Source organism: Rousettus aegyptiacus, unplaced genomic scaffold, assembly GCF_014176215.1.
Source record: "Rousettus aegyptiacus isolate mRouAeg1 unplaced genomic scaffold, mRouAeg1.p scaffold_m13_p_1, whole genome shotgun sequence".
In the NCBI taxonomy this organism is placed as follows: Eukaryota; Metazoa; Chordata; class Mammalia; order Chiroptera; family Pteropodidae; genus Rousettus; species Rousettus aegyptiacus.
The window spans coordinates 26,101,127-26,128,667 of NW_023416284.1; the positions used below are offsets into that span (position 1 = coordinate 26,101,127).

Consider the following 27,541-nt stretch of genomic DNA (forward strand, 5'->3'; position numbering starts at 1 on the left):
ACTGAGGGGTAGGGACGTGTGCTGGCTGCTAAGCCCAGCTTGGGGACCCCCCAAGTCCCTGCAGCCCCTCCCTGCCCTCCGGCAGCTTAGCCTGCCTCCCTCCCCCACTGGCTCTCAGCAGATCAATGCTGCCTTTGCTGACAGCTGAGAATCGAGTTCGCCTTCCCGCCCCCTCCACCACCCCTCCCGCTCCGCTCCGCTCCTGTCCCCCGAGATCCTCCGGGAGGAACGGGAAGAGTTTGCTGCGGAAGCTGTTCACCCTGGGGCAGGGCCTGTGGAGGGAGCAGGGAGCGGCCCAAGCTTTCTGCCGGGGAAGAGGGAAGAAGGATGGGGAAACCCAAATTATGGCTCTGTGGAGAGCCTAGAGGGCTAAAGGGATATAGAAGGGCTGCCTCTTACAGCTAGAGAGAGTAGGCCAGGCACCAAGAACTTTCCAGCTAAAGACGAAGTGAGGTGAGGGGCGGGGGTTTCCTTCTTTCTAGGTGGGATTCTGTGGGTCTCTGGGGCGGGGGGAGTCTGTCCAGCCCGCATGCTGGTCGGAGCTCACCTCCCAGCACCTACGTGCCCGGCACTTAGTTCCCTGACCTGGGGTTAAGGCAAGGGAGCATTTTAGACTGAACCTTGATCAGAGGAGACTCTTCTTTGGGGCCTACCTGGGAGCTCTTCCCCCATCATGAAGAAGGGAAGCTCTGAGGTGGGGGTGCGTGGAAGGAAAAACAGGTACACCAGAGGCCCACTGTGCTACACACACTCTGACACAACTTGGCAGTGCTTGGGCACCAGGCTTTGCAGGTAGGGCTGCTCATCCAGCCACGAGCTGCACGGGCGCACTTTCCACACCCGCGCACACCGCGCAAAGGGCACGACCCGACAGGGCACACCTCACTGCTTACATTGACAATAGCCAGCGGGCCAGACTCTGCATACTCATCTTCATACCCATCCACACCGGACCCAGGACCCACATCTCCACTGGCTCAGCCCCACCACCTAGCAGACCCATAGATTCACTCTGCACACACAGCATGCAACTCTGCATGCACTCACACCGAACTCCACAGCACGCGTGTCCCGACCGCGACCGCGGCTACAACTCCACACTTCACGCCTCACTTTCCAGCACCACACAAGAGGCGTCCCAGTCCCAGCCCGGCATTCGGATCCGCACGGTCCTTTGCAGCGGAGCACGCCCCTTGCCCACCGCCAGCTTCCCAGCCCCGCGCGCTGCCCCAGAGCCCGCCGCCACGTGGTCAGGCCCGGGCACCGACCGGACGGCTGGTGCGCCCTGGCCCGCCGCCTTCGCGGCGCGTCCCCTCCCTCCGCCCCGCTCGCTCGCTCGCTGGCTCGCTCGCTCCCTCCCGATTTGGGAAGGCGGCCGTGGGGCGGGCGGGGGCGGGCGGAGGAGGGGCGGAGCGGGGAGGGTGACATGTGAGCGGCGCGTCCGCCGCAGGTGGAAAGGCGAGCGGCATGGAGCGCGTAATAAGAGAGTTGGAGTCGGAAAGAGCCGCCCCAGTCGCCGGGGAAGCGGGCGGTCAGTGCGGGCTCCGGCGGCCCCCAGGCTCCGAGCGCCCGCCTCCGACCCCGGCGCGGCCCCAGTCCGGCCCCTAGCCCCCGCCGCCCGCGCCCACCCCGGGCCGCCCCGCCGACTCCGGGTCCGAGCCATGCACCACTGAGCGCCCCGCGCGCGCCCCCGCCACGGACCGTCCCCGGGCCCCGGCCCCCCGCCCGGCGCCGCCCATGGCCGAGGCCCCCCCGCGCCGCCTCGGCCTGGCCCCCCCGCCCGGGGACGCCCCCCGCGCTGAGCTGGTGGCGCTCACGGCTGTGCAGAGCGAGCAGGGCGAGGCGGGCGGGGGCGGCTCCCCGCGCCGCCTCGGCCTCCTGGGCAGCCCCCTGCCGCCGGGCGCGCCCCTCCCGGGGCCGGGCTCAGGCTCGGGCTCCGCCTGCGGCCAGCGCTCCTCGGCTGCGCACAAGCGCTACCGCCGCCTGCAGAACTGGGTCTACAACGTGCTGGAACGACCTCGCGGCTGGGCCTTCGTCTACCACGTCTTCATGTGAGTTCGCGACCCCGCGCCCCTGGCGGTGCCCCCGCACTCCCGCCCTGTGCGGCGCGGGAGCTCCACGGGGTTGGCCGTCCCGCCCTGGCTCCGCCTCCTGCCCCCCATCCCCTTGGCCGACCCTCATCTCAATCCCCCCTGGCTTGAGACCGGTGACTTGATTCTCCCTAGCCTGACCCTAATCCTTAATCTCCAACTCTTGACCCCTGACCTCTCCAACCTCAACTCCTTATTTCCATCTTGACTTCCAACCCCTGCTCCTCTGTCCCAGGTACTCCCCAAATCCAGCTTCTTGTCCCCCATCCTCTCTGCAATCTGGAGACATTACAGTGGGGCTCCCTTTTCGTCTTCCTCGCCTCTGTCTCTTGTGTCTCATACACAAAGGGGGCCCTTTGCCTCCCAAGTTTTCTGTCGCCGTCTCCCCCATTATGTCACTATAGTCGGCTCGCGGCTGGGCTTCCTTTGGAGACGCCCCTCTTCAAGGACAGTCTCCACTCCAGCCCAGGGAAGGCCTCCGATTGTAGGTGTGAGTGGGTCCCGGTGAGCGACCCAAGCCCTGAAGCTATGTGTGCTGTCTGACTTATCTGAGTCTTCACTCAGTCTCCCTTCCACCTTCAACTTCCCGGCAGCAGCAGCAGGCAGCCCTGCCTGTCCTGCCTGCCCAGCTCGCTGGCTGCTGCACCAGGCCTGGCTCTCAACACCCCAGGGGAAAAAGAAAGAGGAGAGGGGTAGCTTTGCAAACACTGGCTCTGTGGTCCGCTCCCCTTCCCCCTCCCCCGCAAGCTCTTAGAACTTTCAAAAACACTGACCCCTCTTGGATGTAAAGAGTGAATTTTGGCAGCTCAGAGCTCGGCCTTAGGGGACGGCCTGGCCCAGCCTGGAACATGAGAGGCCCCGCAGATATCAGTTGAAGGGCCAGGCCTGGCTCTCAGTCGCTCAGTGGTGCCTGAGAGAGAAAGACCTCCGGTTCCTGGAAAATGTGCCGCTGTTAATCCCTTCTTGCTGCCTCCAGAGAAGACCCCTTGGTTTTAGGGTTTCCTGAATGGCCCTCTGGCCTGTCCATCTGACTGTCTGACAGTCCTTCGGCCTGTGTGGCTGTCCCTCTGCCAGACCGAGTTTCTACCTGTGCGTGAGTTGGCCGGTCCATTCATCTCTCCACCTAACTGTCGAACAATCAGTCCTGCTTGCCTATTTCCATTCCTCTGTTGTCCTGTCCAGTTATCTGTGTGCCTGTCTGTTCATCTGTCTATCCGCCTGTCTGCCTGACTGTCTTATTCTTCTACCTGTCTGTCTCCATTGTCTTTTGGTCTGTCTTCCTGCCTGTCCCGCTAGTCTCTGCTTGCCTGCCTCTGCCCTATCCTAACTGGGATCACAGAAATTTAAAGGTGAAGGGGAAAAAAACGCTGGTAAAGGAGCCCCCTGGCTGCAGGGAGGGTGGAGGAAACTTACACTTTCTCAGGAAGCTCCTGGGGTGGCAGCCTTGACTTTGTGCAGAGACCCCAGCTAGGCTAAGCCTGGGGCAGAGAGTTAAGATTCCTGAGGACATGAGGTCAGACTTAGTAGGGTCAGAGTCAGTGGTTAGGAGTGGCCTGACACCCAGTGCCCATTGGGAGGACTGGGATGATTATTTTTTGCTGCAGAGAGAGCTGATGGAGTGATGGAGGTTTTGTGCAAGGGGTACAAGGGATGGTGGAGTTGAGGGTGAGGGGCAGAGGACTGATAAGAGTGGCTGCATTGTGGTGCCCTTGTCCAAGGAGGGTGAAACACTCCTCCGGGAGCAGCTGTGCCCTGCCTGGGCTCCCCTTGGGAGATGACTTTTCCAAGCCATGGCTGGGCCTAGGGAAGCCAACAGGACTCTGCGATGGGGGTCCTTGGTCCCCAGGCTTGGCCACTCAACCCTTATGAGGGTCACAGAAGGTGAAGGAGCTTTCCTGTGTCCCCTGGCCAGCCGCTGTCTTCACCTTCTCTGGAAGGGCCTCTCCTTCCTCTGTAGGAGCTAAATCCGCTGGTACCTTTGCCCCACATCCTGCCTTTCTGGATGCCAGGAATGCCCTGGCCAGGGGCATGCTTGCTCTGACCACTTGTCCCCAGGAGCCCAGAGTTGGGGCATCTCTCAGGAGTTCCGGGGAGGAAATGTGCTGTGATCTCAGAGGACTGGTCATCCACCTTACAGATCAAAGGAAGCAGAGGGGTCAGGAGCCCTACCTTTTGCATGCTGTGTGTTCTTGGGTTGATTACTGGGCCTCTCTAACTTTAGATCTCTAGGCCATCAACGCTGGTAGAAACCCTAACCTCGTGGCCTTCCTCTTAGATGAGGTAACGGGTGGGAAAGAGTTTGATGAGCTGCAAGGGCCTGTCGGAGTGTGAGGGATGTATGTTATTATTGGGGCTGGGGGAGGGGGCCACACGGGAGGCCTTTCCTGTTCTTAAAGAACTCCAGATGTGGGATTTCTCAGTCACTCACGACAGGGTCTTGGGTGAGCCAGGAAGTGCTTCGGGCTTTTGGACGTCTAGCCCCACTGTGGCATTTTTGGTCAAATCCTTTCCCCTTCCCCAGTGACCTCAGAGGCAGCCTTAGTGAGGGGAGTCCAGTGTGCATAGTTAGCTAACCCCTTTCCCAGAGCCTCAGGCCCTGGTAGGACGGGCTTCGGCATAAAAGCCTATAAGCAAAGAGCTTAGGAAGGGCTTAGGAAGGAGGGACTTGGGGTGAGATGGGTCCATTCACCCCAGGGGACACCTCTCTCATACCTGCCAGCCAGGTTTCGCTGGGCCCCGCACAGAACCTGCCCCTTTTCTGGCACCAAGGTGTGGGAGATTGCCTGGAGGACAAACCCCAGTTCCACCTCTCCTGCCAGAAGCTGCAGCCTCTGGGCGGTGGGAACCACTGACTCCTGTCTTCTCCTTATTGAAATCTAGAATGAGGGATTGCTGGCCCCTCTCTGAGCTCTCCCTCCTCTCTTTAGGCCCTTGGTCCTGTCACCAAACCCCAACCCCCTCCCTTCACCCTGGTCCCTAATTTAAGCCCTCAACTCTTCTCAGGCTCTGCTCTCTGAAGTTTGAGAAACAGCACGTCACTGCCCATCATGCTTTTTGAGCCAGCGGAGGAATGCTCACCTTGCTGCACCCTGTTAAAGGCCACCCCAGCCTCTCTGTGGAAGTCAGAGGGCTGGAAGGGACTGGGACAGAGCAAAGCCCCATCTTCCCTGAGCCCCTGTGAGACTCTGCTGCTCCCAGCCCCCAGCGACCCAGCAGACTTTCTCTATGTGAAGGTTTACGCTCTGTAAACATCCTCCCTCAGCCTTGTCCCTGGGGTCAGAAGCTATGGGAATGGAGAGGAGAGGAGGTGGCGGCCACTCCTGGGGCCCTCAGACTTCTAACCCCGGAGCCCCCCTAATTTTCTCCCTGACCATCTGGAGAAGGAAAGTCTCTTGGGCTGGAAATAATGTTAGCAAAGGGTACCCTCGGCCCTCAGGCATGCTTGCCAGGTGGGTCCTCACGTTTGACAACCCCATTTTCCTTATGAGAACGCTGAGGCTCTAGAGACCAAAGTCACATGATAAATCAGTGGCAGATACAGGACCAAAACCAAAGATGCCTGACTCCCTGTCCAGGACCTCTCCCTGCTCCGTGCGGCCTCGGGTTGGCTTTTGGAGTTCAGCTCTGGGCCAGGCACTGTGTCAAGCTCTCTATAAACCACTCTCATGTAGTGGATGAGGCGGGTGCTGTTATCCTCATTTGCAGGTGAGGAAACCAAGGCTGGGGAGGCCACTCAGTGAGTATGGAGGAGCTGCAGCCCAGAGCTGGGTCCGACTCCTGCTCCTCAGCGTCAGCAGCAGCACTCCATCTCCAGGCTCCACAGAAGCAGCGCTCCTGTGTCATTCGGCTCTTTCCCCAGCACGCAGCATACAGGCAGCGGGAGGTGGGCAGTGGCAGGATTCTGTGGCATTGAGTGGAAACTGCCCAGCCTCACCCAACGCAGTTACATTTCTGCTGTGCACGGCTTTGCGCATACACATATCCCTGCTACATGCCCATCTGTCTGTCTCATGCACACGCTCACTGCAACTTGGACACACGTCACAAAGGCACAGGCAGCACACACCCAACAAAAAGAAATCTCACGCACAGCTGCTCCCACCTTGTCACTGACTTCACAGACACACGCCAGGGCCTGTGGCCCCCACCTCGACCCCTGGGACAGAACGGTGTTGGCCCCGCTCCTTGAGCCTTTTGCCTTCACCTGTCTGCACTGCAGGGCTGTTCTTACGGATCTGTGTGTTTGTGCATCCACCTTGATGGGCAGCCTCAGACTGTGTGGGAGCCAGGTGACTGGCCTCCTAGAACTTCGCTGGCCTTTGCCCCTCCTATAGGGCCCCCTGAGATCTTTCTGTCTAGCCCTGTGGTGGACTGGTAGGTACACCACGGCACAGAAAGGGGCAGTCACTTGGCTAAAGTCACACCTGGCGAGTCAGTGGTAGAACTGTGCCAAGAACCCAGGCCTTCTGCCTCCCAGACCATATCTAAATATTTAGATGATATATCTCCTCACCCTAGCCAATAGGGAAGACCGATGCTCCAAGAACTTGGCCTTGTGATGGGGAAGGTCTTGGAGTGTGACCCAAACTCTGTCCTTTTGTTTGGTCTTTGGTCTTTGTAAGAAGGGAACAAGTACAGAGACCATTCTGCCCGCCTTCTAGCCCTCTCCCTCTCCCTCCCGCCCCTTTGTGCCCTCCTTCCTGAGATTTCCTTTGGAGTCACTGGAGAGGTTAGATCTCTCATAGTTGATTGCCCCACCCTGACTCCATAGTCTGTCTATTAAGGAAGCCCTGATGAATGTCTGACTTCAATCCCTATTGCTGCAGAAGGCTTTATTCTCAGAATATTGGAGCCAGGAGTGTTTCAAGAGGTGACTATTCTTGGGCTGATGGCAGCACTTGAGGGGGTGATTAAGGTTCTCTGAGCTGGTTAAGAAGCTGAAACTGCCTGGGGAGCAGGGAGAGAAGAAGGCTCTGCAGGGCCCCAAGCCCCAGCCTCTGCCCCTGTCCTGGCCCTCAGATGTAGGCGCTGCAGAGAATGTCCCTGGCTGGAGGTTTTCTCACACCCCTGCCTCGCCTCAACCAATGTGGGGCTTTGGCCCAGCAAGGAATTCTGCATGTCTGACCTGGGGGCAGCCCCTTGTTAACTGTGGGAGTTGTGGGGCTGGGTGGAGGGAGGCTGTCCCACAGGGGGTTAAGAGAATGGGATCCCCAGTCTGACAGATTTGGGTTAATTTCTGATTTTTCCCTTACCGCTTATGTGTCCTTGGGCAAGTTACTTAACCTCTCTGAGCTTCAGTTTTCTCATCCGAAAAATAGGAATAATAATAGCTGCCTCTAGGATTGTCAGGGCTGAATGAGTTAAAGCACCTGACACCGTGCTGGGCACAAATGTTCATCATTATCATCACCACCACTGTTATACTGTTACCATCATTGTCATTATGGTCATTCTCCTGGGGGAGAGGCTTGACCAGAGTCCTTGGCCCAGCACAATGAGTGGGTACGGGTATGCCCAGAGGGGGCAGGAGCTGTGTTTGCCTGTGTTATGGGGTGAGCTTCTGTCGGGGAGCCCAGGGATGTGTCTTTCTGAACTTTTGAGGAGCATCTAGGATGTGCCACATCCATGCTGAGCCTCTTACTTTTGGTCTCTTAACCCTCACAGCCATTAATTATATCAGGCAGGCACAATTATTGCCCTCATTTCACACTTGAGGAAAGTGAGGCCAGTGAGGGCTTGTCACCCACTTGCCCAAGGTCACACAGCTAGTAAATGGTGGCACCAGGACTCCAACTTGGGTCTTTAGGGCCTCATTGATTTGTTCCTTCTTTCACGTGACAAGTATAATTAAAGAGTGTCAGCTTTCTACAAAGCCTGAGGAGGCAGAGGGAGGTAGGCCATGTCTGCCCGCACCCTGCCCAGGAGGGGTGGGAGGGCAGTGAGGAGGCTGCTTTGCCTGCCCAGACCACTGGCCTCTCCTGCCTCCTCTCCCAGGGATTTGAAGAGAGGTCTGGGTGTAGGTGTGAGCATGTCTTCATGTGTGCAGGGAGGAGGGTGTATGTGAGGGTGTTACTGTATGGCCAAGGTGTGGGCCTCGTTGTCAAACTATGGCTAGCCCCAGGGAGATAGATATGGAACCACGGTGCTCAGGGAACAGCCAGGAACCCTTGAGAGGAGAGGGTGATCCCACACTCCTGAGCATATCGTCCTGGGGAGTGGGGGCAGGGAATCCCACAGGAGATTTAGAGATCTCAGTCTCAACACTTACTGGAAAGGTGCCCACTCCCACTCCATCCAATCCGCATCCTTACTAACCCTCTCTGGAAAGTGAGGGCTAAACAGGAAAGTGGGCCACTCAGGGCTGCCTGGCACAGAGGGACTCTGCGTGAATGGGAAGAGATGCTGTCTCAGCCTTGACTTTTGTAGGATTGAGAGGTGGGGAGTTCTTCCAGTACCTTCTCCCTGGGTTGCTCAGAAGACTGGGGAATACTTAGATGGTGAGCCCAGGGGGTTGCTTGCCCCCACCTCCCTGCTCTGAGGTGCTGGGAGAAGGTGCTGGTCAGATCTCTGGGGCTCCCATAAGGCGCCCCGCCTCCCAGGACTCCAGGCTTTTTGGGCAACTCTGTCCCTAGGGCAGGATCTGTGTGCCCTAGGGGTTGGCACCTGGGGGGTGAGGGAGGAGGGGCAGCCCCAGGCAGCAGACTAATTGGGCTGGGAATCTGTGGGCAGTGCCTGAGGGAGGCAAGCGAAGGGAGCAGGGAGCTCAGCGATTCCTTCCCTCTTCCCTCCCTCCTGGAGATTTGGGCAACAGTGGGTGGAGTGGGGTCTCTGGGCCAAGCCTAATCCCTGCAGGGAAATCTGGGGGCAGCTTCTTCTGAGCCTTTTCAGACATCTAGGCCAGGCTGGTGGGCTAGGCAGAAAGCACGCTGGAAAAAAATGGACCACGGTTTCCACTGAAGCAAAAGGGATGGAGGTCAGACAGTAGGAAGGACTTCCTTATAGCCAGGAGTTAGAGTGAGATTCCCTAGGGTTCTCTTTCCAAACCTTGGGGACCTGTGTGTACCCAGACGGGATAAGGTTTACTCTGAGAATTATCCTATGGAGCAAGTGGCACCCTTCCCTCACAGTATGAAGGATGGAGAGTACCTAGAGCCTGGGAGGGGGAGGGATCAAATCTGGCACGCTCGGCTTTTGGCGGGTGGGGGTGGGCACAGGCTGCCTTTCTTCCACCCTTCCTCCCTGCCTCTCCTCTCTGGGAGCCTTAGGCCTGTCCAGGTCACCGTCTTTGGGTTTATTTTTTGCTGGGCTCGGCTGTCCCCCGGGAGGGGCGGGGGTAGGGAGAAAAGGAGGGGAGAAGGAACAGCTCTGTCAGCACAATCCCAGGTGCCTTTGCTCCTGCCCTCATGGTCCCGGCTGCCACCCTTTCCTGGAGGGACCAGTTCCTGGGCACAATGGGGACCCAGGCCCCGGTGGGACCTCCTCCCCTGGCACAGGACCAGCAGGTCAGTATAGGCTTCTCTACCCTCACTCTTTCTCCATTTGTCCTGCCGCAGAGCATCTGAGCCAGAAGGGCCTCAGAGCTGACGCAGATCCATGGTTTCATTTCACAGATAGGGAAACCGAGGCCAGGAGAAAGGACCTGGCTGCCCAAGGACACAGTACACAGGGGGCTTCTCCACCTCCTGTCCTCAGTGGATGCGAGTTGTGTGGAGTAGCCAAGGACCCGGGAAAGCTGCCTTCCACTTCCATCCTTGATCTCAGAGGGAAGGATCAGCCCCTGATTGCATTCACTCATCCAGTTCTCTGACCTCTGGGGGCTGATGGAAGTCTACTGGGAGAGACAGGATAGGGGAGGAGAGTGTGGCCCATGGCCCAGCGGCGGGGAGGGAGGCTCAGTCTGGGGATGCCATGGAGGCCTAGGGAGCATGTCAGCCCCTCCCCTTATGCCCTTTATCCTCCTTTTTTGGGGAAAAAATAAATTAGCCCTATTTTAGAGATAGAGGAATTAAGATTGAGGTCGACATAGCTAATAAGTTGTATGGGTGGGATTCAAACCCAGAATGTGGCTCCCTGGGATGCTGCCAAGGTGACTCCCTAGGTCTGAGCCTATTGGGCTCCTCCTTCTTGAACATTTCCTCCCCTTGACTCTCACCAGCCTGCCTCTTCGGCTCTTCAGTCTCGGTTCTGTCAGCAGCTCTGTCTCCTCTTTCTGCCCCTTGAATATTTGGGCTCCTCAGGGCTCTGTCCTAGGTCTTCCTCTCTGTGCACACTTTTCATGGAGGGGGAGTCTCATACACTCCTGGGACACTGGGGGCCAGTTCTGTGTAGCTGCCTGTGGATGCCTCGCTTCTGCACCTCCTTCCTCAAACTCAGCATCTCCCTCTAAACCTACCCGATCCACAGTGACTGCGCCACGCCCAGTGCCCAAGTTCCTCAAGCACCCTTTGTTCTTCACCTAATTAACAGCTCGAACTGTCCCCAGATGTGCTGTTTAATGCTCTGGGTGCTTTTCCTTCTGCTTCTAACTCTTGCCCCTCCTACCCACCCCATCATCTATTGAACTCCTATTCATCCTTCAAATCCTAGTTTCAGCATTACCTCTTTTTGGAGTTGCTCCCTGCCCACCCCGACCTAGGCTCAACTGGGGGCCCTTCAAAGTCCCCTGAGCTCTGCTCACCCGCCCCTGTGTGCTCTTCAGCATCAGACAGGTCTGGGTGGTGGGGGTTGAGCAGGGAGCTTAGCACTTGGCTGGTAAATTAGTGAATGTTTTTTTTGCTTAGCCAGGAAATTAAGGTGGTGTTGAGGTCAGGTTGTAAGGATGAGAAGGGTTTTACCAACTAGAGGGAAACCGGAGAAAAGACCCCTGGGTCCTCCGTGTGTAAGCACTGAGCTAGCAGCTCTCCTGGTTTTAGTCTCGAGTACACTCTAGTTGGAGACAGCGGCTAGAGCAAAGAATGTGAGGTGGGACTCTCTTCCCCTACCCTCTTCACCCCAGGATCTGCAGAGTCTGGCGTGTCCAGGGCCCCAAGAGCAGAGCTTTGATCCTCAGTCTCCCCTGTGGACACTGGGGAGCCATAGACAGTGGCAGGACAGGGAGACACCACTGCCTGGGAAGCAGAGTTTGACCATCTCTTCCCATGAACTTGAGCTCTGCAAACATTTAGTTCTCACAGTACCACTATGTGGCAGGCACTGTTATTGTTCCCATTTCACAGATAGGAAACTGAGGTGCAGAGAGGGGAAATAATGTGCCTTAAATGACACAACTCGACGACCAACGACCATGGTGGGGCCGGGATTCGAATCCATGTCTGTCTGACTCCCAAACCCAGGCTCCAAATGGTTCTCAGACGTCAGCAGACCCGTGGCGGCTTTCGATGGCCTAAGGCAAAACCGAAGGAAATAAGGACAACGTGATGACTTTTTCATAAAGCTAAATTTATTCCATTTAAAGGACTGTCTTTTAGTCTGAGATTATGTCCTTTCTTTTACGAAATGATGGGGCTGGGAATTTTTTAAAAATATCCTTACTTGGCAAAATAAAAACTTGACAACTTATGCCCTCCCCAAAGTGTTTTTGAAAATTTTACCGGTGCGTGAAATCCCTGAGTCTGGGCGCCATCCTGCCTCCTCCCTCCTGAGTTCTGGGGCCAGAGTGGGAGGAGTCTGGGTGGGAATGGAAGGATTAGCGGGATGGAGAAGCCCTCAGTTTCCACTGTCTACTCTTCCTGTGCCTTAGGGCCTGCCCGCCCTAAGGAATGCAGTGAGGACCAGCCCAGGGCTCTTGCTAAGACTGGGGACAGGGTCATCTAGAATCGGTGCTCACCCTTCAGTTAAAGGAGCACTGGGCCAGGAGTCAGAAAGCTGGGGTTTGCTTCCTGCCTCTGCTTCCTAAAGGCTATGTGACGGCAGGCAGGTGACTCAACCTCTCTGAGGGCCTAGCTTCTGTCTATGTAGAGTGAGGGTTCTAATCTCTACCTGCCCACTTCCCAGGGCTGCCTCCTGCATCAAGTGCTTCCTAAGCTACAAAGTGCTGTGAAGAAGAGAGGGCCTGTTGTGCTTTTACTATTCTTATCCCCCTCTTTTCTTGGGCGCTATAGGCTCCTCATCTTACCCTCGCTTGCACTGGTTTGAACCCTGAGGAAGGGATATTGCAGGGGTGGGAGTGGGGGGTGCTATAGAGGTCCTGTAAGAGCGAATCAACCAGACTGGCAGTTCCTTTCCTCAGGAGCACTAGACAGGCTGGAGGCCTGGGGAACTCTACGACAACAGTGCATTCTGGGAGCTGCATTCTGTGTTCTAACAGTTTTCCTAGAGTAATAAGATTCATAGTCCAATCTATACCAGGTTCTGTGCCAAATGTTCTCCACATACTACCTCATTTAATACTTCCAAGGGCCTTATTATCCCATCGTATAGAAGAGGGCACTGAAGCGTAAGCCAGTAAGTGGTGACTATCCAGGAGGAAGGGAATGTCAGCCTGAGTGTGCAAGGAATCTGTGGCGTGAGAGGGTGGGAGCAGGTTTGCAGGGCTGCAGTGGGTAGAGTGGGTGGGGGTGCTCATAGGGTATGTGGGTGGTGTGGGTAGGGCAGGAGTTAAGAGACACATTCCTGCTGGGTGGCTCTCGGTAGTTACCTCCCTCTCTGTCTGCAGCTTTTCCCTCCTGCTGTGACTCAATTAATAATAAAGATAATAATAGCAAATGCTTACCAAGCCCTTACAGAGTGTTAGGCACCACTCGGGGAGCTTGCCCCACCTTCTCTCACTTTTTCCTCTCATCACCCCAGTGAGGTAAGGACTGTTATTTGCCCATTTTTCAGATGAGGAGGCTGAGGCACAGAGAGGTTGAGTAACCTTAAGTAGGGGGGCCAAGATTCAGACCCCAGAACTCCAGCTTTAGGGGCTCTGATCTTACCTGCCATACTATGCCTAACTCGCCCTGATTAGTCTGCCTGATTGGAGGCTGATACGAGGACCCGTTGAGGCTTGAAGTTCAAGTCCTGTTCTTTCCCTCTCCCTCTCCAACTTTATACTGGGGAATCATTCCTTCCTTCTCACTCTCTCTCATTTGGGAAGCCTTCACTGGCAATCCCTCGGGGCTGGGCCCTATCCCAGATGCTGCGGACAGAGCAGCGAATCAGACCCCACCTTGGTCTCTGGTGGAGATGGGCCAGGATGTTGGCAGTTGTCTGGGCATCATGGAGTCCAGCACAAAAGGACCAAACCCAGACCCATACTGGGCATGGCTGGGAAGGCTTTTGGAGAAAGGTTTGAAATTGAGACCTGAAAGATAAGTAGGAATAGGTGTCAACCAGGCCAAAAGAAGCAGGAAACAGCATTCCAGGCAGAGGGACCAGTATGGGCAAGCCCAGAGGTGGGACTGAACATGGCATTTGCAAAGAACTGCAAGAAGTCAGGAGAGTGGGAGCCTAGAGGGGGCAGGAGGTGTACAGAGAAGAGCCCGGAACATGACCAAGGCCAGGATGAGGACGTCAGGCTGAGGAGTAGCAACTTCCTGGAGGAGACAGAGTTCAGGAGAAGGAGCTGAAGATGGAAGACCCATGGACAGCTTGATGTTTAAGAAACACTTTCTGGATCTGGCAAGGAGGATTGTAGCGGGGGACTCTGGCACAGAGCCCTGGGGGTACCATCCACTTCACCTTTTCTTCCCTCTGCCTTCCCCTCACAGCCCAGCCCTGTGAGTGGCTTTTTTGGAGCTGCCCGCTAACCCTGCCAGGACCTGGCTGGCCCTGGCCTGGAGCCCTAGGACTTTGCCTGTAGGGAAAGTACAGCTGCTTATGCAAAGCCTGGCCCGAGGGAAGGTGTATGTGTGGCTGAGCTTAGGGAGGCCTTAGAAGCAGAGGGGTTTGGCACAGGCCCCAAGGCTGCCTGCAAAGGGGCCCTAGAGATATGCACTCAGGGTGTACGGGGGCCCCAGGATAGTGGCCTTAGAACCACCCCATGAGAGCACCCAAGGGTTTGGTGTAGCTAATGGTGAGGTGCCCTGGAGAAAGGGGCAGAGCCCACTGACTTGGCCTTCTCCAGCTCTTCCTCCTTCCCTTTCTCGGTGTTCAACAGGGTAGAGAAATCACTGGTCTCACCCTCACTCTACTGATAGGGAAACTGAGGCCCAGAACTGGGCACGGACTAAACTTAAGCTCAATATCAGAGCCCAGACTGGAGCCCAAGCTCAGCCCAAGCTCTCAGTCGTCCCCAACAACAATAAACAACAATGAAAACCTTTTAGCAGAGCTGGGGCGGGGGGGTCTGGTCTCCTCTGGGTGGTTTGGAGCAGGTCTCTTCACACCTCTGAGCCTTAGCCTTTGGGTCCAAAATACTACCTCCTACTGGGAAGGATTTGCTTTTCCAACTTGATGGTCCACAAAGCACTTTCAGGCATACCTGCCCTAAGGTAAGGCTTAATTAATTAATGTTTGTTTAATGAATCCCACTGAATTCTCAGAACACTGGAGGAAGATACTATGACACTATTTTATACTGATATTCAGAAAAGAGAAATGACTTGCCCAAGATCATTCAGCTGAGATGTGACAGGTATCCAGGTACCTGTCTAGGACCCTTGATGGGTACAGTCTCAATTTTGAGCTTGTGCTGATATCCCAAGCAAGATTCATTCGTCGACTGGGCAGCAAGTTCACGTGTGTGTGTGCGCAACTTGGCCGGCAGGCTGGAACTCAGCTCACATCACCACTGTGTCTCAGGGCTCGTGCCAGGCTGCAGCTGCTGCCTCACGGGGAAGGGAACCTTTCCACTTGCCCTCCTGTATCAAGGGTTTTTTTTTTTTTTTTTTTTTTTTCTCTTGGCTTGGCTGGCTGGGGAGAGGAACTGGCTGTGGTATGACCATAGGTGGGGTCTGGCCATCTAATGCCCTGCACATGATAGGCATGGGGTGAGTACCAGGCTGGGAGAGGGATTTACACTATCCTAATCTGGGGGCTACAGCCCTCCTCTCTCTTGGCCAGGGCCGTGGGAGAGGTTTGTCCCTGCTCCCGTGCCCAGTGGCCCCAGCTCAGATCCCTGGCATAAACCCAGCTCCTCTGCTTGGGACCTTCCCCTGCCCTGCACATACTCCCTACCCTTCCACAGTTTGAGCAGAGTTGGGACTTAATAGGGGTAAATATTGGGCCATAGGAGCTGATGGAGAGGCAATGCTCTGCAGCATTTGGGGCCAAAGGATGAGGGCAATATCAGGGAGGTTTAGGGCCCACGTTAGTGCGGAGATCGAGGAAGACCTGATCGGGGTGCAGAGCTGGAGTGTTTGGGGCTAATCTAGGGCCACCCCTTCCTGGAAAAATTTGGCTACAAGTCAGAGAGGCAAATGTGTGGGCCCTGCCCCTCCCTTTCTGGGCAGTAAACACAACCGTAGCCCAGGAGACAGCCCAAACATCCCGGCCCCCCACGGTTATTTATACCAGGCCTCCCTTTCCTTCTTGGGCCTGGGCCTGGGCTGGCCTCTCAGTCTACTCCTAAGCTAGGTGGCTTGAGTTAAGGGTCCATCCCCCTTTCAAGGTAGGAGGCTCCAGCAGCAGGCCTGCTCTGGACCGAATGCTCACTACCTCCCAATGGCCTGTCCATTGGAGCCACTGGGTCCTACTGATTAGAAATGTGCTCATGGAGGCCAAGGCCTGGGCAAGGAGGTGGGAGCCCCTGGCTTGAGCTCTGGATTTGCTCATCTACTGCATGACAGTGGTCTCTAGCACCCCTTAACCTCAGCTTCCTCTGTGTTCAGTAGGAAGGGGAGGGTCTAGATTCATGCTTTGCAAATTGTTTTAAGGAGATCTGGTTCTTTAAATGAAACATGACGCAGGAGGACAGTATATAAAACAGATCAAAGCAGGGCTGCTCTGGGTGGAATCCCGGGTGGAGGCCTAGAATTCTGCCCACTTAGCCTGTATGTCCCCCGATACCATCAACCCAGAGCCTACACATGACCCTCCTTATTCTAGAACACATTCCCGGTAACCCTGGAGTTCTCTGGACAAATTCCTGTGCCTGCTTCCGGGGCTTGCGCAGGCCTCTTTCCAGATTCATCTTCCCAAGAGTCACTGTCCTGTGAGCCCTTGTAGGGCCCAGGGCAGCTGTTTGCAGCCAGTGTAGATGGAGCCTGGGTGAGCAAACAGGGGGAGCCACAGAATTGCACCGAAGGCACTTCTTAGCCCAGCGTGGGACGAGAAAAGGACGCACCATGGGCTGGGGACGGGAGAGTAGCAGGGACTGGCTTATTCCTTTCCTACCAAATTCCAGCATGGGAGTCCAAGGAACCCACGGTTTTAAATTCAAACCTGGTCTTCTAGATCCTTACAAAGGTATATGTGTCAAGAAAGATAAAACCTATTTTATTTAACAGCTTGCTAGCCTGATTTAAACTTTTAATATTTTGACTTATAGTATATGGGTCTCCATTTGTATTTTTTCCCAGGCCTGCCAGTGTTTAGATGGGGTTGCATCGGCCCACCCTCCGCCCACCCAAGACTCCCTTTCCCAGAACTCTTGGGGTTCATAGGACAGTGGAAAAATCCTGATTCACTGATGCTCAAGGCCCTGGCGACCTTGTTCCTTCCCAGATACTGTCTGAGTATCTACTGGGCCAGCCTAGGGGATGCGGGGGAGTCAGAACTGGCCTTGCCCCTGGTGGGTGGATCCTAATGAGGTGGTGGTGGTGGCGCATAGACAGAGGTAGGAACAACCTTAGCACAAAGGGGCCTGCGGTGCCCAGAGGAGCCGGGGATCCCAACCAGGGGAGCACTTCTCCCCATAGCAGATCGGGAATTCTGGGAGGGAAGGGGGACAGTCCAAGGACATGAGAGAGCATAAAAGTCACCAATGTAGAAATTTACAGGGTATGGAGGAGTGCAGTGTGGCAGATGCTTAGTATGAGTATTGCCTCCTGCTTAGTTGAGGAGTTTGGGGTTTACACTATAAACAATAAGGATCGTAAAGGGGGGAGGAGCACTCAGACTGCAAGGTAAGTGAACTCAGGGTGGGGATGGGGCTTGAATTGGAATCTGGTGGTCAGTGTACAAGTGGCTGGAGGGAGGGGGAATGGAGTGAGTCTTCGGCTGGACAGGAACCTCTTCTATTTCCTTCACCCTTTCTTGGTTCGTATCTCCTTCCACCATTCATTGCCCTGGGTCTCCAGGCTGGGGAGAGGGGCATACCACTCCAAACCCCACTTCCCAAAGCAGTCCACTTCACATAGGTAGTGGAGTGGGAGGCCCTAGCTGTATAAAAGGGGACCTGCTCACTCAGTCATTTGCTCAGCAAATTGTTATTGAGAACCTACACTGCACCAAGCCCTGTTCCAGATGTGGTAGAGGAGATAGTGGTGAATAAGATAAAGTCGCTGTATTCATGGAACTTACATTATGGGGGGCCGGGGCCAGGTGGTATCCACCCTCTGGCTCTCTGGTCCTTGCCCCTGGGTGCCTGGGAGTAAGGACTCTCTCCATTACCCACTCATTTGTTTCAGCTGCCCTGGTATTAGCACCCATCTCTTAGGACACTGAGGAGGGGGTTCCAATGCCCAGGGTCCCCAATTCCACGGACCATCTGTCTCCATAAGAAAAAGCCTGAGAGTCAGAACCTGGGCTCAGGCCCTAGTTCTTTTCACTCTCATGTGATTTGGGGCCCTTACAAGGACTTTCCTGGCCTCAGTTTCTTTGTCAAGTGGGGTTTTGGGGAGGTCCTGAGGAATGAGGAGAGGGAAAACCAGTCAGATCCAGTTTTGCCCACTGATGGACAGCTCCTTTGACTGTGTGTGGAGGTGGAGGGGTGCCAGGGACACAGTAGCATCATCATTATCAACATAAGATAATGATAGCTGCTATCTATTATTATGTTCACTGTGGGTCAGCCTCATGCATCTTCTCATTTAATTTATTCCTCGCAAGCAGCTCTGTGTGTTTGTTTATCTTCCCACCCCATTTTCCAGATGAGGAAATTGAGTCTCAGTAAGTAAGGTAAAGTGACTGGCTTGAGGTCACATGCGAACCTATCCGACTCTGGGAGCCCTTAAGGATGGTGCCATGAGGGTGCCGCCTGGCACCTGCCCCTCCTGGGCACTCAGCCTCGAGAGTAGTTGTAACCCAGCCTTAGCGCCCACCCCCCCCAACCTGCTTGGGGGCTGGCACCACTCGCAGCCTCGGCACTGAGTCCTGAGACACTGGCCAGGGCAGTACCAGAGGCTGGATCAAGCCAGGACCCGACTTAGGGTCCTGGGTCCTGGGTCCTGGGGCGCTCAGTCCTTGCACTCGGCGTTGGTGGGTGGGCGAGCCCCGGGCTGTTAGTGTGTCGCGCCCCCTTCCCTGCCCCCTTCCTCGGGGACGCGGCGGCACCTTCACACTTTCCGCTTGGCCCGCTGCTCGCCTTTCAGGCCGCCGCGTTTTCAATTGTTAATTTGGAAACGGAAAAAGAAGCCGGCGGGGCGGGGGAGGGCGCAGGGTGGTAACCGGAGCTGCAGCACCGCCCCGGCCCCTCCCGCGTGCGGTGCCGGGTGTCGCTGAAGCTCTGCCCTTCCCCGGCCCGGGGCCCCGCCCACCACGGTGCCCCTCCCCTCCCAGTGTGCTCCTCCCCGCGCCGAGGCGGCGAGGCCAGCCCCGCACACCCCGCGGCACGGAGCTGCCGCGCCGAGGCGGCTGAGGAAGGGGCACCTGCGAGGAGGAACGGGACCGACGGCCCTGCTGTGGGAGGAGCCCCCCAGGAGCCCTCTTCCCCCGGACTCCCTCCCTCACCGAGGAGCCCCGCCTGGTGTCAACCTCCTCTGTGTCCCCAAGTGAACCTAAGCCTTTTTCCGACCCCTCAGCGCCCGAGTTCTTCTTCGCGGCCAGACCTTTGCCTTCAGACGGCTGCACCAGGGATCATTGGCACCATTCGACAGACAGAGAAACTGAGTCCCAGAGAGGGACAGTTCACTTGCTCAAGGTCACTCAGCCGAGGCCGAATTCTTGAGCCTGACAGAGGTTGGAGTTAGAGCTAAATTCAAGCCAGTTCTTTTAGCTCGGGGAAGCATGTAGGGAGGGTTCTGTCTTTCTCAGAAGAGGAGGGGGCATCAGGACCAGAGATGCAATTTGTCCCCTTCCCCTGACCTCCAGCGCCCTTTCTGGGGTTAATGATGAGCTATTGGAGGGTCTGCTTCGGTTTACCCTGATTCCTCCTTGCTATCATTTATATATGATATGCCATTGTAGAGGAGTTTTGAAGGTAGAATGAGGTTCCTCTAGACTTTGCATGCACACAAGAAGCACTATGCAAATGAAATGTAAAAGACCCTCCTCTGGAAACTCTAGAGGTCCCTCAGGACTGGAAGCTTCAGTTGCTGCCTAAGGCCTTACTTCCCATTTGGAAGCTGCAATGACCAGTTCCAGAGAGATCAGTGGAAAAATAGGGCCCTCTTTACTCAACCCCTTCCTCTCACTGAGGAGTGAATAGACTCAGATAGTTCTTCAACTCCTCAGCTGAGTCGTGGCAGAGCCAGGATAGAGCGCTGATTGAACAGGTTCCTAGCTCTGTCCACACCCCTAGGACTCCCCTTCTGCTGCTCCCAACCCTGTAAGAGGACTGTAAATTAGTTGGAACCTTAAGCTGGGCAGCCTCTTTCTTCCCTTAAAGACGAAGAAACTAAAAGAGTCTGTAGAGATGCATCCAGCTTTCCAGCCTAAGCCCCTCCTAACCACCTTTCCACCTTGGCTGTGGAACAGGCCAAGATAAGTTGTATTCCGTGGCCCAAAGTCACACAGCAAGGCTTTCCCAGCTGAAAGGACCCATTGGAGTCAATCTTGCTGGATTCAGTCTGGCTGGTCCTGGACTTGGGGTCCCAGTGGGAAGCAAGGCTCTCAGGGCAGCTGTAACCAACTGTCCCAGGTGTGGTTGTGAGTTTGCATGCTGCTTGGCTTATTAGTAGCAACATCATTGAAATGCACCCCCCCTATCATACCCCCTAAGCTTTCCACTGGGTGGGATCCTCAATGGCTGAGTCTGCAGGACTCCCAGGTTGAGCTCAGTCTTGGGGCCTGCACTTCCTAGGGGGCCTGGCACTCCCAGAAGCTCCTGTTTCACCTTGTCAGATCTCAGTGCCCTCTCGGGACTGGGAGTGCTGAGAACCAAGTGATGGAGACTGAGCTCTCTCTCTGCTTTGGACTCTTCCCGCCCTCCTTCCTCTCCCCTTTGCACAGGTTCTGCCGATTCAGAGGACAGAAGGCTCCTTAGGGGTGACCCTGACCCCTGCTGACTTAAGTATCTGGAGGCCTGGGCAATCCTCGAACCCAGTGCCACCCTGTCACAGATAGCAGAAAGAGCAAGGTCAGGCCCAGCCTGATGCCGGAATGAAGGAATTTTTGAGGTGAGGGTGAGGGGCAGGTGCCTGGGTCCTTCTATAGAAAGAGAAGAACATGGGAATATAGGAACTGGGAAATCTCGAAGTCAGGCCCATCTCTGCCTCTGATCTATGATATGATTACAGGTAGGTCATGCCCCTTCTGAGACTCAGTTTCTCCTCTATAAATAGAGGACCGATTGACTCTAAGGGATCTTTCGGTACCAAAATATAGTCAGTATCCGATCACCTCTTGCTACCTCCACTTCCACCTTGTACAAGTCACCGTCATCTCTTGCTTGTATTACACCATTACTTCATTACTTTCCCAACTCATATCAAGGCAAAGGCCATTGCCCCTTCCCCCACCTTCTCCCTGAAACATAGTCTGTTCTCCACTCAACAGCTTGTGTGATCTTTTGCAAACACTAGTCAGCTCATGTTACTCCCTGCTCAAAACTCCTCATGTCACTTGGAGTAAAAACCCAAATCCTCACAATAGCCAGGACATGATCTGCTTCCCACCTCCACTGCCTCTCTGCCCTCACAGCCTCCCACCTTCCCCTTGCTCACGCGCTCCACACCTGCTTCTGGAACACACCTGCACCCTCTGGCTCAGGTCTCTTGCACTTGCTTTCCTCTCTCCTCCCAGATATCCGCATGGCTCATTTCCTCATTTACTTCAGATCTCTGCTCACAGCAAGGCTTCTCAAAGCTGCTTTTCCTGACCTCTCTCTCTAAAATAACCAACCCCCAACTCCCATACCAATGTTCCTTAGCCCCTCTTCCCACTTAATTTTTCTCTATCATCATCTGACAGTTTTGTCGACATACGAAATGTCCAAACCTGTAGAGAATTTTGTGAGTTGATTTGAACTAAACTGACTTCATATGAGGGGGAGCAAGATCTCGAATGTTCCGGAGAATGGCAATTTTGTATCTTATTTTATACATTAGGATCAAAGGAGAAGACCTAAGAAAGATCCATTGGTGGTAGATTAAGGAAGCAGGAGAAACCAAACCCTTGGAAATCTCTAGGATTGGATAAAAGGCAAATTGGGGAAACACAAACTTCTTTTATGTTGAGGTAGGGGGACAGGATAGTTAATAATTAACGTTTACAGTAAATAGATATGGTATGCGGGCAACAAGATAACAATGAGGTCTTGTGCTCTGGTGTTGGTGGTTTTGCCTTTGAGGAAAAGAAAATTACCCTGCATTGCAAAGGTTTGTTATCCTAGATGCTAAGAATAGACAGAGCTCACTTAAGGTAAAGACCGACCTTTGCTAAGGAAGCTATAGGCCTGGGGCGTGACTACCCATTATGACCTACCTGGTTATAAATTTGTGAATGGAACATCCTGTGTGGTTACTTTTGGTCACTGAGCTTGTCAGGCCTGCCATGTGGCTCAGTGGAACTTGTGAGGGCTATTGTATAGTCCTTTTTTGTTCACATTTTGAACCTTTCTTTGCTTATTACCCATCTCCCTTCACGAGATGTAAGCTCCATGAAGGCAGGGACGTTGTCTTTCTTTGTGCCTGGCCCATCGTGAGCACTCAGCAAATACTCTGGGAATGAATGAATGAATGAGTGAGTGACTGAGTGAATGCTCTGTGGTTCTGGACCGGGTGGTTCCTGGAGTTACTGCCCTCCCAGGTGCCCTCCTAATCCCGCCTGCCACGGGAGGGTTGAGGTGTGGAGTCAGATGTGGCCAGCAGGGTGACACACACTGGGGAGGTGGGTGGTGCCACTCAGAGAGCCAGTGCTGGGGTCGTCCCCTCTCTCAGGAAACATATTCAGCGCCCATTCGGAGTTGGCCACAGAGCATTCAGGGTGGAAAGGACGAGACCTCAACCAGCGTTCTGTCTGGAGGAGGAGGCAGGTACTCAAACGGAGCTTTCATGTGCCGAGGTAAATGCCATAATGGAGGCGAGCATAGAGATGGGGACGGGAGACTAAAGACCTCAAGGTGGGGGCTGCCACCTAACTCAGCTAAGTTGGAAGAGAAGCAGCATGAGCAAAGGTAGGGAAGGAAAATAAGTCCCTGCTTTCTGCTGTTGGGGAACAGAGCTATGACAATGCAGCACCAATGCCAGATTGGACACGGAGTGGTGGAGAGTGAGGTGGAGGGTGGGTAAGGAAGGGCCTTCCCTGCAACCATACTAAGGAGCTTGGTTTGGACGTCAACCTGCAAGTTGGTGGATTTCACTCTTTTTTAAAAAAGCAACGAACTCCTTGTTCAAATGAAATCTCATGCCAAGCTCAGTATGTAGAACTGAGTCATCCAGATTTACATGGAGCTGCTCGGGTAGAACCAGGGAACGGTTTCCATTAGCCATCTTGTTTTAAGTTCACTCTTACTTTGCTGGCCTCCCACGCTCTGTTTGAGGAGTCAGTGTGGCCTGGCCAACCATGAGCAGATGGATGGCCCCTGTTCCTCCTTGTTCCCACCCTTGGCTCCTGTTGATGTGTTGCTCAGCCCACTTTCCTGGTGCACCAGGTACCCTGGCTGGCATGGAGGGAAGCGGCACGAACAAGTAGAAGGTTTGGAGCGGATCCCGGTGGGCGAGGACCAGACTATGACTCATTAAATACTTTGTCCAGAAGATACCACCTTCCATATTCTACTGGGACCAAGACCATTCATACTAGCTCAAGAAAAACTGGCTTGTGGAGGTGGAGGACACCTACTGCAAGGAAAGGGAAGACTCATAGCATCATGGCAGGAAGCGCATCTGGGCCTCATGGCGCAGAGCAGGAAGATGAGACACCAGAGCAGCAGTCTCATCTCTACTTCCCCGCACCTCTGCCAACTTTCCTCTATGGTTCTTAGTTCCACTCCCGAGGAAGACAATCTGATTGGCTCAGCGCAACTGAGTGGGGACCTTTCTCGCGTCAGTCTCTAGCCCTAGATGAATCAGTGGCAGCCTGAAAAGGGCCATGGAGCCACGAGGTTCCACATAGAGTTGTCCCTTCCAGGGCTGGAGTGGCTATCAGGGTGATCCCCAGGGCTCCTCACATTCTTCTGCATCCTGTTCACTGCAAAGGGACCTGGCTGAGATAATGCCAGTGGCACTGAAGTCCAGACTGTGCTCAGGAGAGCATCAGCACGGAGTAAGGGATGCTCGTTTCTAGCAGGGCCATCTAGAAGGGTCAACTCTTTATAATTTTTCAGGCTAAAGAGAATGCCTTTTTCTAATTGGTCCTCCAAGAAGGGGCATTTTTCCCCCATAGTTTGTTCTGTGTACTGGCAGCCACTGTCCCTCCAGGGACATCCTCAGAGAATCTGAAACTGAGCTGAGGGCCAGCCCTCTCCCTTTCATCCCATTGCAGGAGAGTCGTAGGTCTGAAGGACTTTAGCACTCACTGAGTTGTCCTCCATCTGCATGTTTTGGGCAGGGAAACTGAGACTCCATTGAGATCTTATCCCTTGCCCCAAGCCCCAGCACCAGCCTCTGGCCCAGAGAAGCAGCAGTCATGCAGCAGCCCTGTGTGGGGCCCTGGGTCACGTGCTTTTGCTCCCTTTGCCATATTTAGAATCGCTGGATCAGGGGAAACTTCTGTCCCAGCCCCTGAGGATTCTTGGAAAGAGCCTCGCTTTGAGGCCTGGCTGACTGCCCCTCCCCTTTATTCCCTTGCAAAAGGAAGCTGGAGCCTGGTCTTCCCAGAGGATCCCGGGGCCCTCCAGGCCACACTGCAGCACCCCCGCCCCCATCAGGAAGTGCCTCTCAGGTCTAGCTGAAGTCTCTTTGGCAGTATCAGGTCTGGTTTGGGGCTTAAGAAACCCTTTTCCACTGGAAGGTGGTGAGGGTCATGGCCTCTGCCCTCCAGGAACCTTGGCTGAATGGGGACAGACTGGCCTCATCTGTCCCCAAGACAAAATCTTGCCTTTGGGGTCCTAGTCTGGGGATGAAGAAGGAGTCACATACTCCCAAGGCCAGATATAGAAATGAGGGAGCCAGCTGGTGGCCAGGCAGGTGGCAGACACTGGCAGGACTGTCTGGGAGGAGGGACACTGGAGAGCGGGAAGGAAGGAGGGAGGCCCAAGAAGAAGGGGCAAAGCCTGGATCCGCATTTACTTTGGCCTGTTCGGGAGAGGTGTGTCTCCTTACCCACACAGGCTGCCTCCTCCCTTAGGATCATCGATGCCGAAAAACAAAAACAAAAAACCTCAAAGCAAACAAAACCACAAAGCAAACAAAACCACAAGTGTGTATGTGGAGCACCTGTGATGTGCTTTTGTCCCATTCTCATTATTGGGGATAATGGTCCTGTGTTCCCAGGGGAGCCCTCTCCATGGCCTGGTCGGTTCCCTCTCCAGTCCCTCACTGCAGCTGCTTCAAACTTCCTTGATCTCTTCAGCCCACCCCGTTCTCCACCTCTGAGTAGACCTGGCCTCCTCATCACAGAGGAAGTCAAACCCCTGTGGGGCCCTCTGGGCTTCCCTGTCGTCCCTCTCCCCCACCTAGTCTCTCCCTCGTCCCTCCTGTCACCATGGAAGCTGGCCAGCTTCCTTTCTGCTCAGCACCAGCTCTTCCCCTGCTCTGGATCCCAGCCTCCCTGCTGCCCTGTGGACTTCATCCATCGAACATTCCCTCTCTCTCCCACATCTTCAACTTCTTCTCTCCTCTTTCCACTCTCCTCTTACCTTAGGAAAAAAAAATTCCCTTTTCCCTGTATCCTTCTCTAGCTACTGATCTCAGCCTCTTTGCGTCAAACTTCCGAAAATAGTTATACCTACACTCACTGTCTCTACCTCCTTACTACCTCTCTCCCTTTCTCACCCCATCAGGGCCAGCTCTAGTTCTTCTCTCCATCTGAAGCTGCGCTGGCCAGGGCACCCAGTGACCAACGTGTCATCAAATCCAGTGAATATTTTTCAGACTCATCTCCCTCGACCTCTTGGCAGTATTTGACACTGCTGTCCACTCTCTCCTTCTCGAAACACTTCCTTCGTGTGGCCTGGCACCTCTTCCTTCTGGTTTCCCTCCCATCCCTCTGGCTGCTCCTTCCCAATCTGGATGGAGCGTCTCTCCCCCTTGGGATTCAGTTGGGTCCTCTAAAATTTCCCACATGCTCTCCGAATTGTCTCAGCGGCTCCCATGGCCTCAGTCACCACCTCTACCCTGATGTCCTCCAGATCTGCATGTCTGGCTCAGGTCTCTCTCTTCATACCTACTGAGTGTTCGCCCGGTGTCCCATGGCCCTCTCCATCTCGGCATGTCCAGAATGGAACTCATCACTCTCCACACTTGCTTCTTCCCTGGGGTCTCCCATCACAGTTCACTCATGGCACCTTCGTGCGTTCAATGCCCACACCAGAAACATGAGTCATTCTCCCTCCTTGTTCCCATTTCCAATTAATTACCAAGTCCTACTTCCCAAAACTTTATCCAGACCTTCCACCTCTCTTTAGTGCTGCCACTAGCATCTCTATAAAACGAATTATCGTGAAGCCTTTTACTTGCTTTTCCTCATCAGTCTCGCCTCCTCTAATTTACCCTTCGCACTGCCTAAATGGTGGTCCTAAAACACAAATCAGACCATGTCGTTCCCTCTCTTAAAACTCTGCAGTGGCTCCCCATTGCTTTTAGGATAAAAAGCAATGCCCGAGGGTGCCATTCGAAGCCCCTGGATCCGACTCTGTCTGGTTTCTTCACTATACGTTGGGCCCCCATGATCCAGAGCTGCTGCCCACCTGTGCCGTCTACAGGTTCCCATGTCTCTGTCGCTTGCACATCTTGCTTTCTCTGCTCGGGGCACCCCCACCCCTGTCTGTGTTGCCTCCTCCAACAAGTATTCATCGATTCCCCCCATTTTGTCTCTGCTAAAGCTGTCTTGGGGCTCCCCTCAACTCCCTGGGCACACTGTTATTACCTCATCCATCATATCCTTGCTATTATACTTGTTAATTTCTTGGGGGGGGGCAGATTATTCATTTCTGGCTTTACAATAAACTTGGCTGAGTGTAGATAGCAGTTAATGTTTCTTAAGTGAATGTGGCTCAGAGTGGTTGGGCAATAACCCCTTTTCTGCTGTGTGACAACTCTCCCTCCCTGTAACCCCGTCTCTCCAGCCTCCAAGCATCTGTCTCTCTAGGAACATCCCAGAGAATCTGGAAGTGAGTTCATGGCTGACCCTCTCCCTTCTACCCCACTGCTGGAGAGTCATAAGGCTGACACCCCCCACCTCATGTTGCAGATAGGGAAACTGAGGCTCAGAGAGGTGGTATGGCATGTTGGTCTAGGTGGACTTGGGTTCAGGTCCCAACCTCATGACTTTGGACAACCTTGTATGCCTTTCTTCCTATCCTTTTAAAATTGCTTTCTTCCTATCCTTTCTTTCCTTTTAAATAATAGCTTTAAGTAGACATAATTCACACACCATAAACCGCCCCACTTTTAAAGTGTACAATTCAGTGGTTTTCAGTATACTCACAGACTTGCGCGGCCATCATCATACACCTTTCTGAGCCTCTGTCTCCTCATTGGTCAGCCTTTGGTGATTACGGTTTAGCTCTCATGGGGTTGTTGTGAGGAGCGATATGCCTATAGAGGGCTTGGCACAGTGCCCCGCCAACAGAAACCCTTGGCCAGCAGGGGCAGTTATGGGGTCACAGAGCAAATCAGAGATAAAGCCAACATTGGCACAAGACCTGCTTCCTCAGAAAGACTTCCCTCCATCTCCTGCTCTGTGGCTGCTTCTGGGCAGTGATTAGAGCTAGGCCGAGGGAGATGGGGGGCGGGGCAGGGCAGAGGAGGCAATGATTACAGTTGTTTAAAAAGCCTTGAGGCAGCTAATAGCCGCTCGCATTAGCTAAGCCAGTGATTCTCAGTGGTCTCCAGAGGAGCAGCATTAGTGTCACTGGGGAACTTTGTAGAAATGCAAATTCTCATGCCCCACTTCACACTGACTGAACCAGACACTCTAGGAGTGGGGCCCAGAAACCAGTATAAACTCTCCAAGTGATTCTGATGCCCACTATAGTTTGAGAACCACGGTTCTAAGCAAACCATTCGCCTGTTCCTTGCTGCCCTCCTGAATGAGTAAAATGGTCACAGAATGGCAGGGGAGTGGGGAGGAAGGGTTGTGATAGGTTTCACAATAACCCCCAGCCA

The 27,541-nt window shown here is 54.5% G+C and overlaps 1 protein-coding gene across 2 annotated transcripts in view; it reads left to right on the forward strand.

Annotated features, from left to right (window-relative positions):
- The first annotated feature begins 1,423 nt into the window (after nt 1–1,423).
- The window catches only part of KCNQ4 (potassium voltage-gated channel subfamily Q member 4), a 57,009-nt gene continuing 30,891 nt past the window's right edge, over nt 1,424–27,541 (forward strand). The window contains exon 1 of one of the 2 annotated variants that reach the window (XM_016140035.2): nt 1,424–2,051. In XM_016140035.2, the coding sequence (XP_015995521.2) occupies nt 1,738–2,051 (314 nt within the window). In that variant the 5' untranslated portion in view covers nt 1,424–1,737. The remainder of the gene's footprint in view (nt 2,052–27,541) is intronic. The other variant, XM_036232571.1, reaches the window with a different exon arrangement.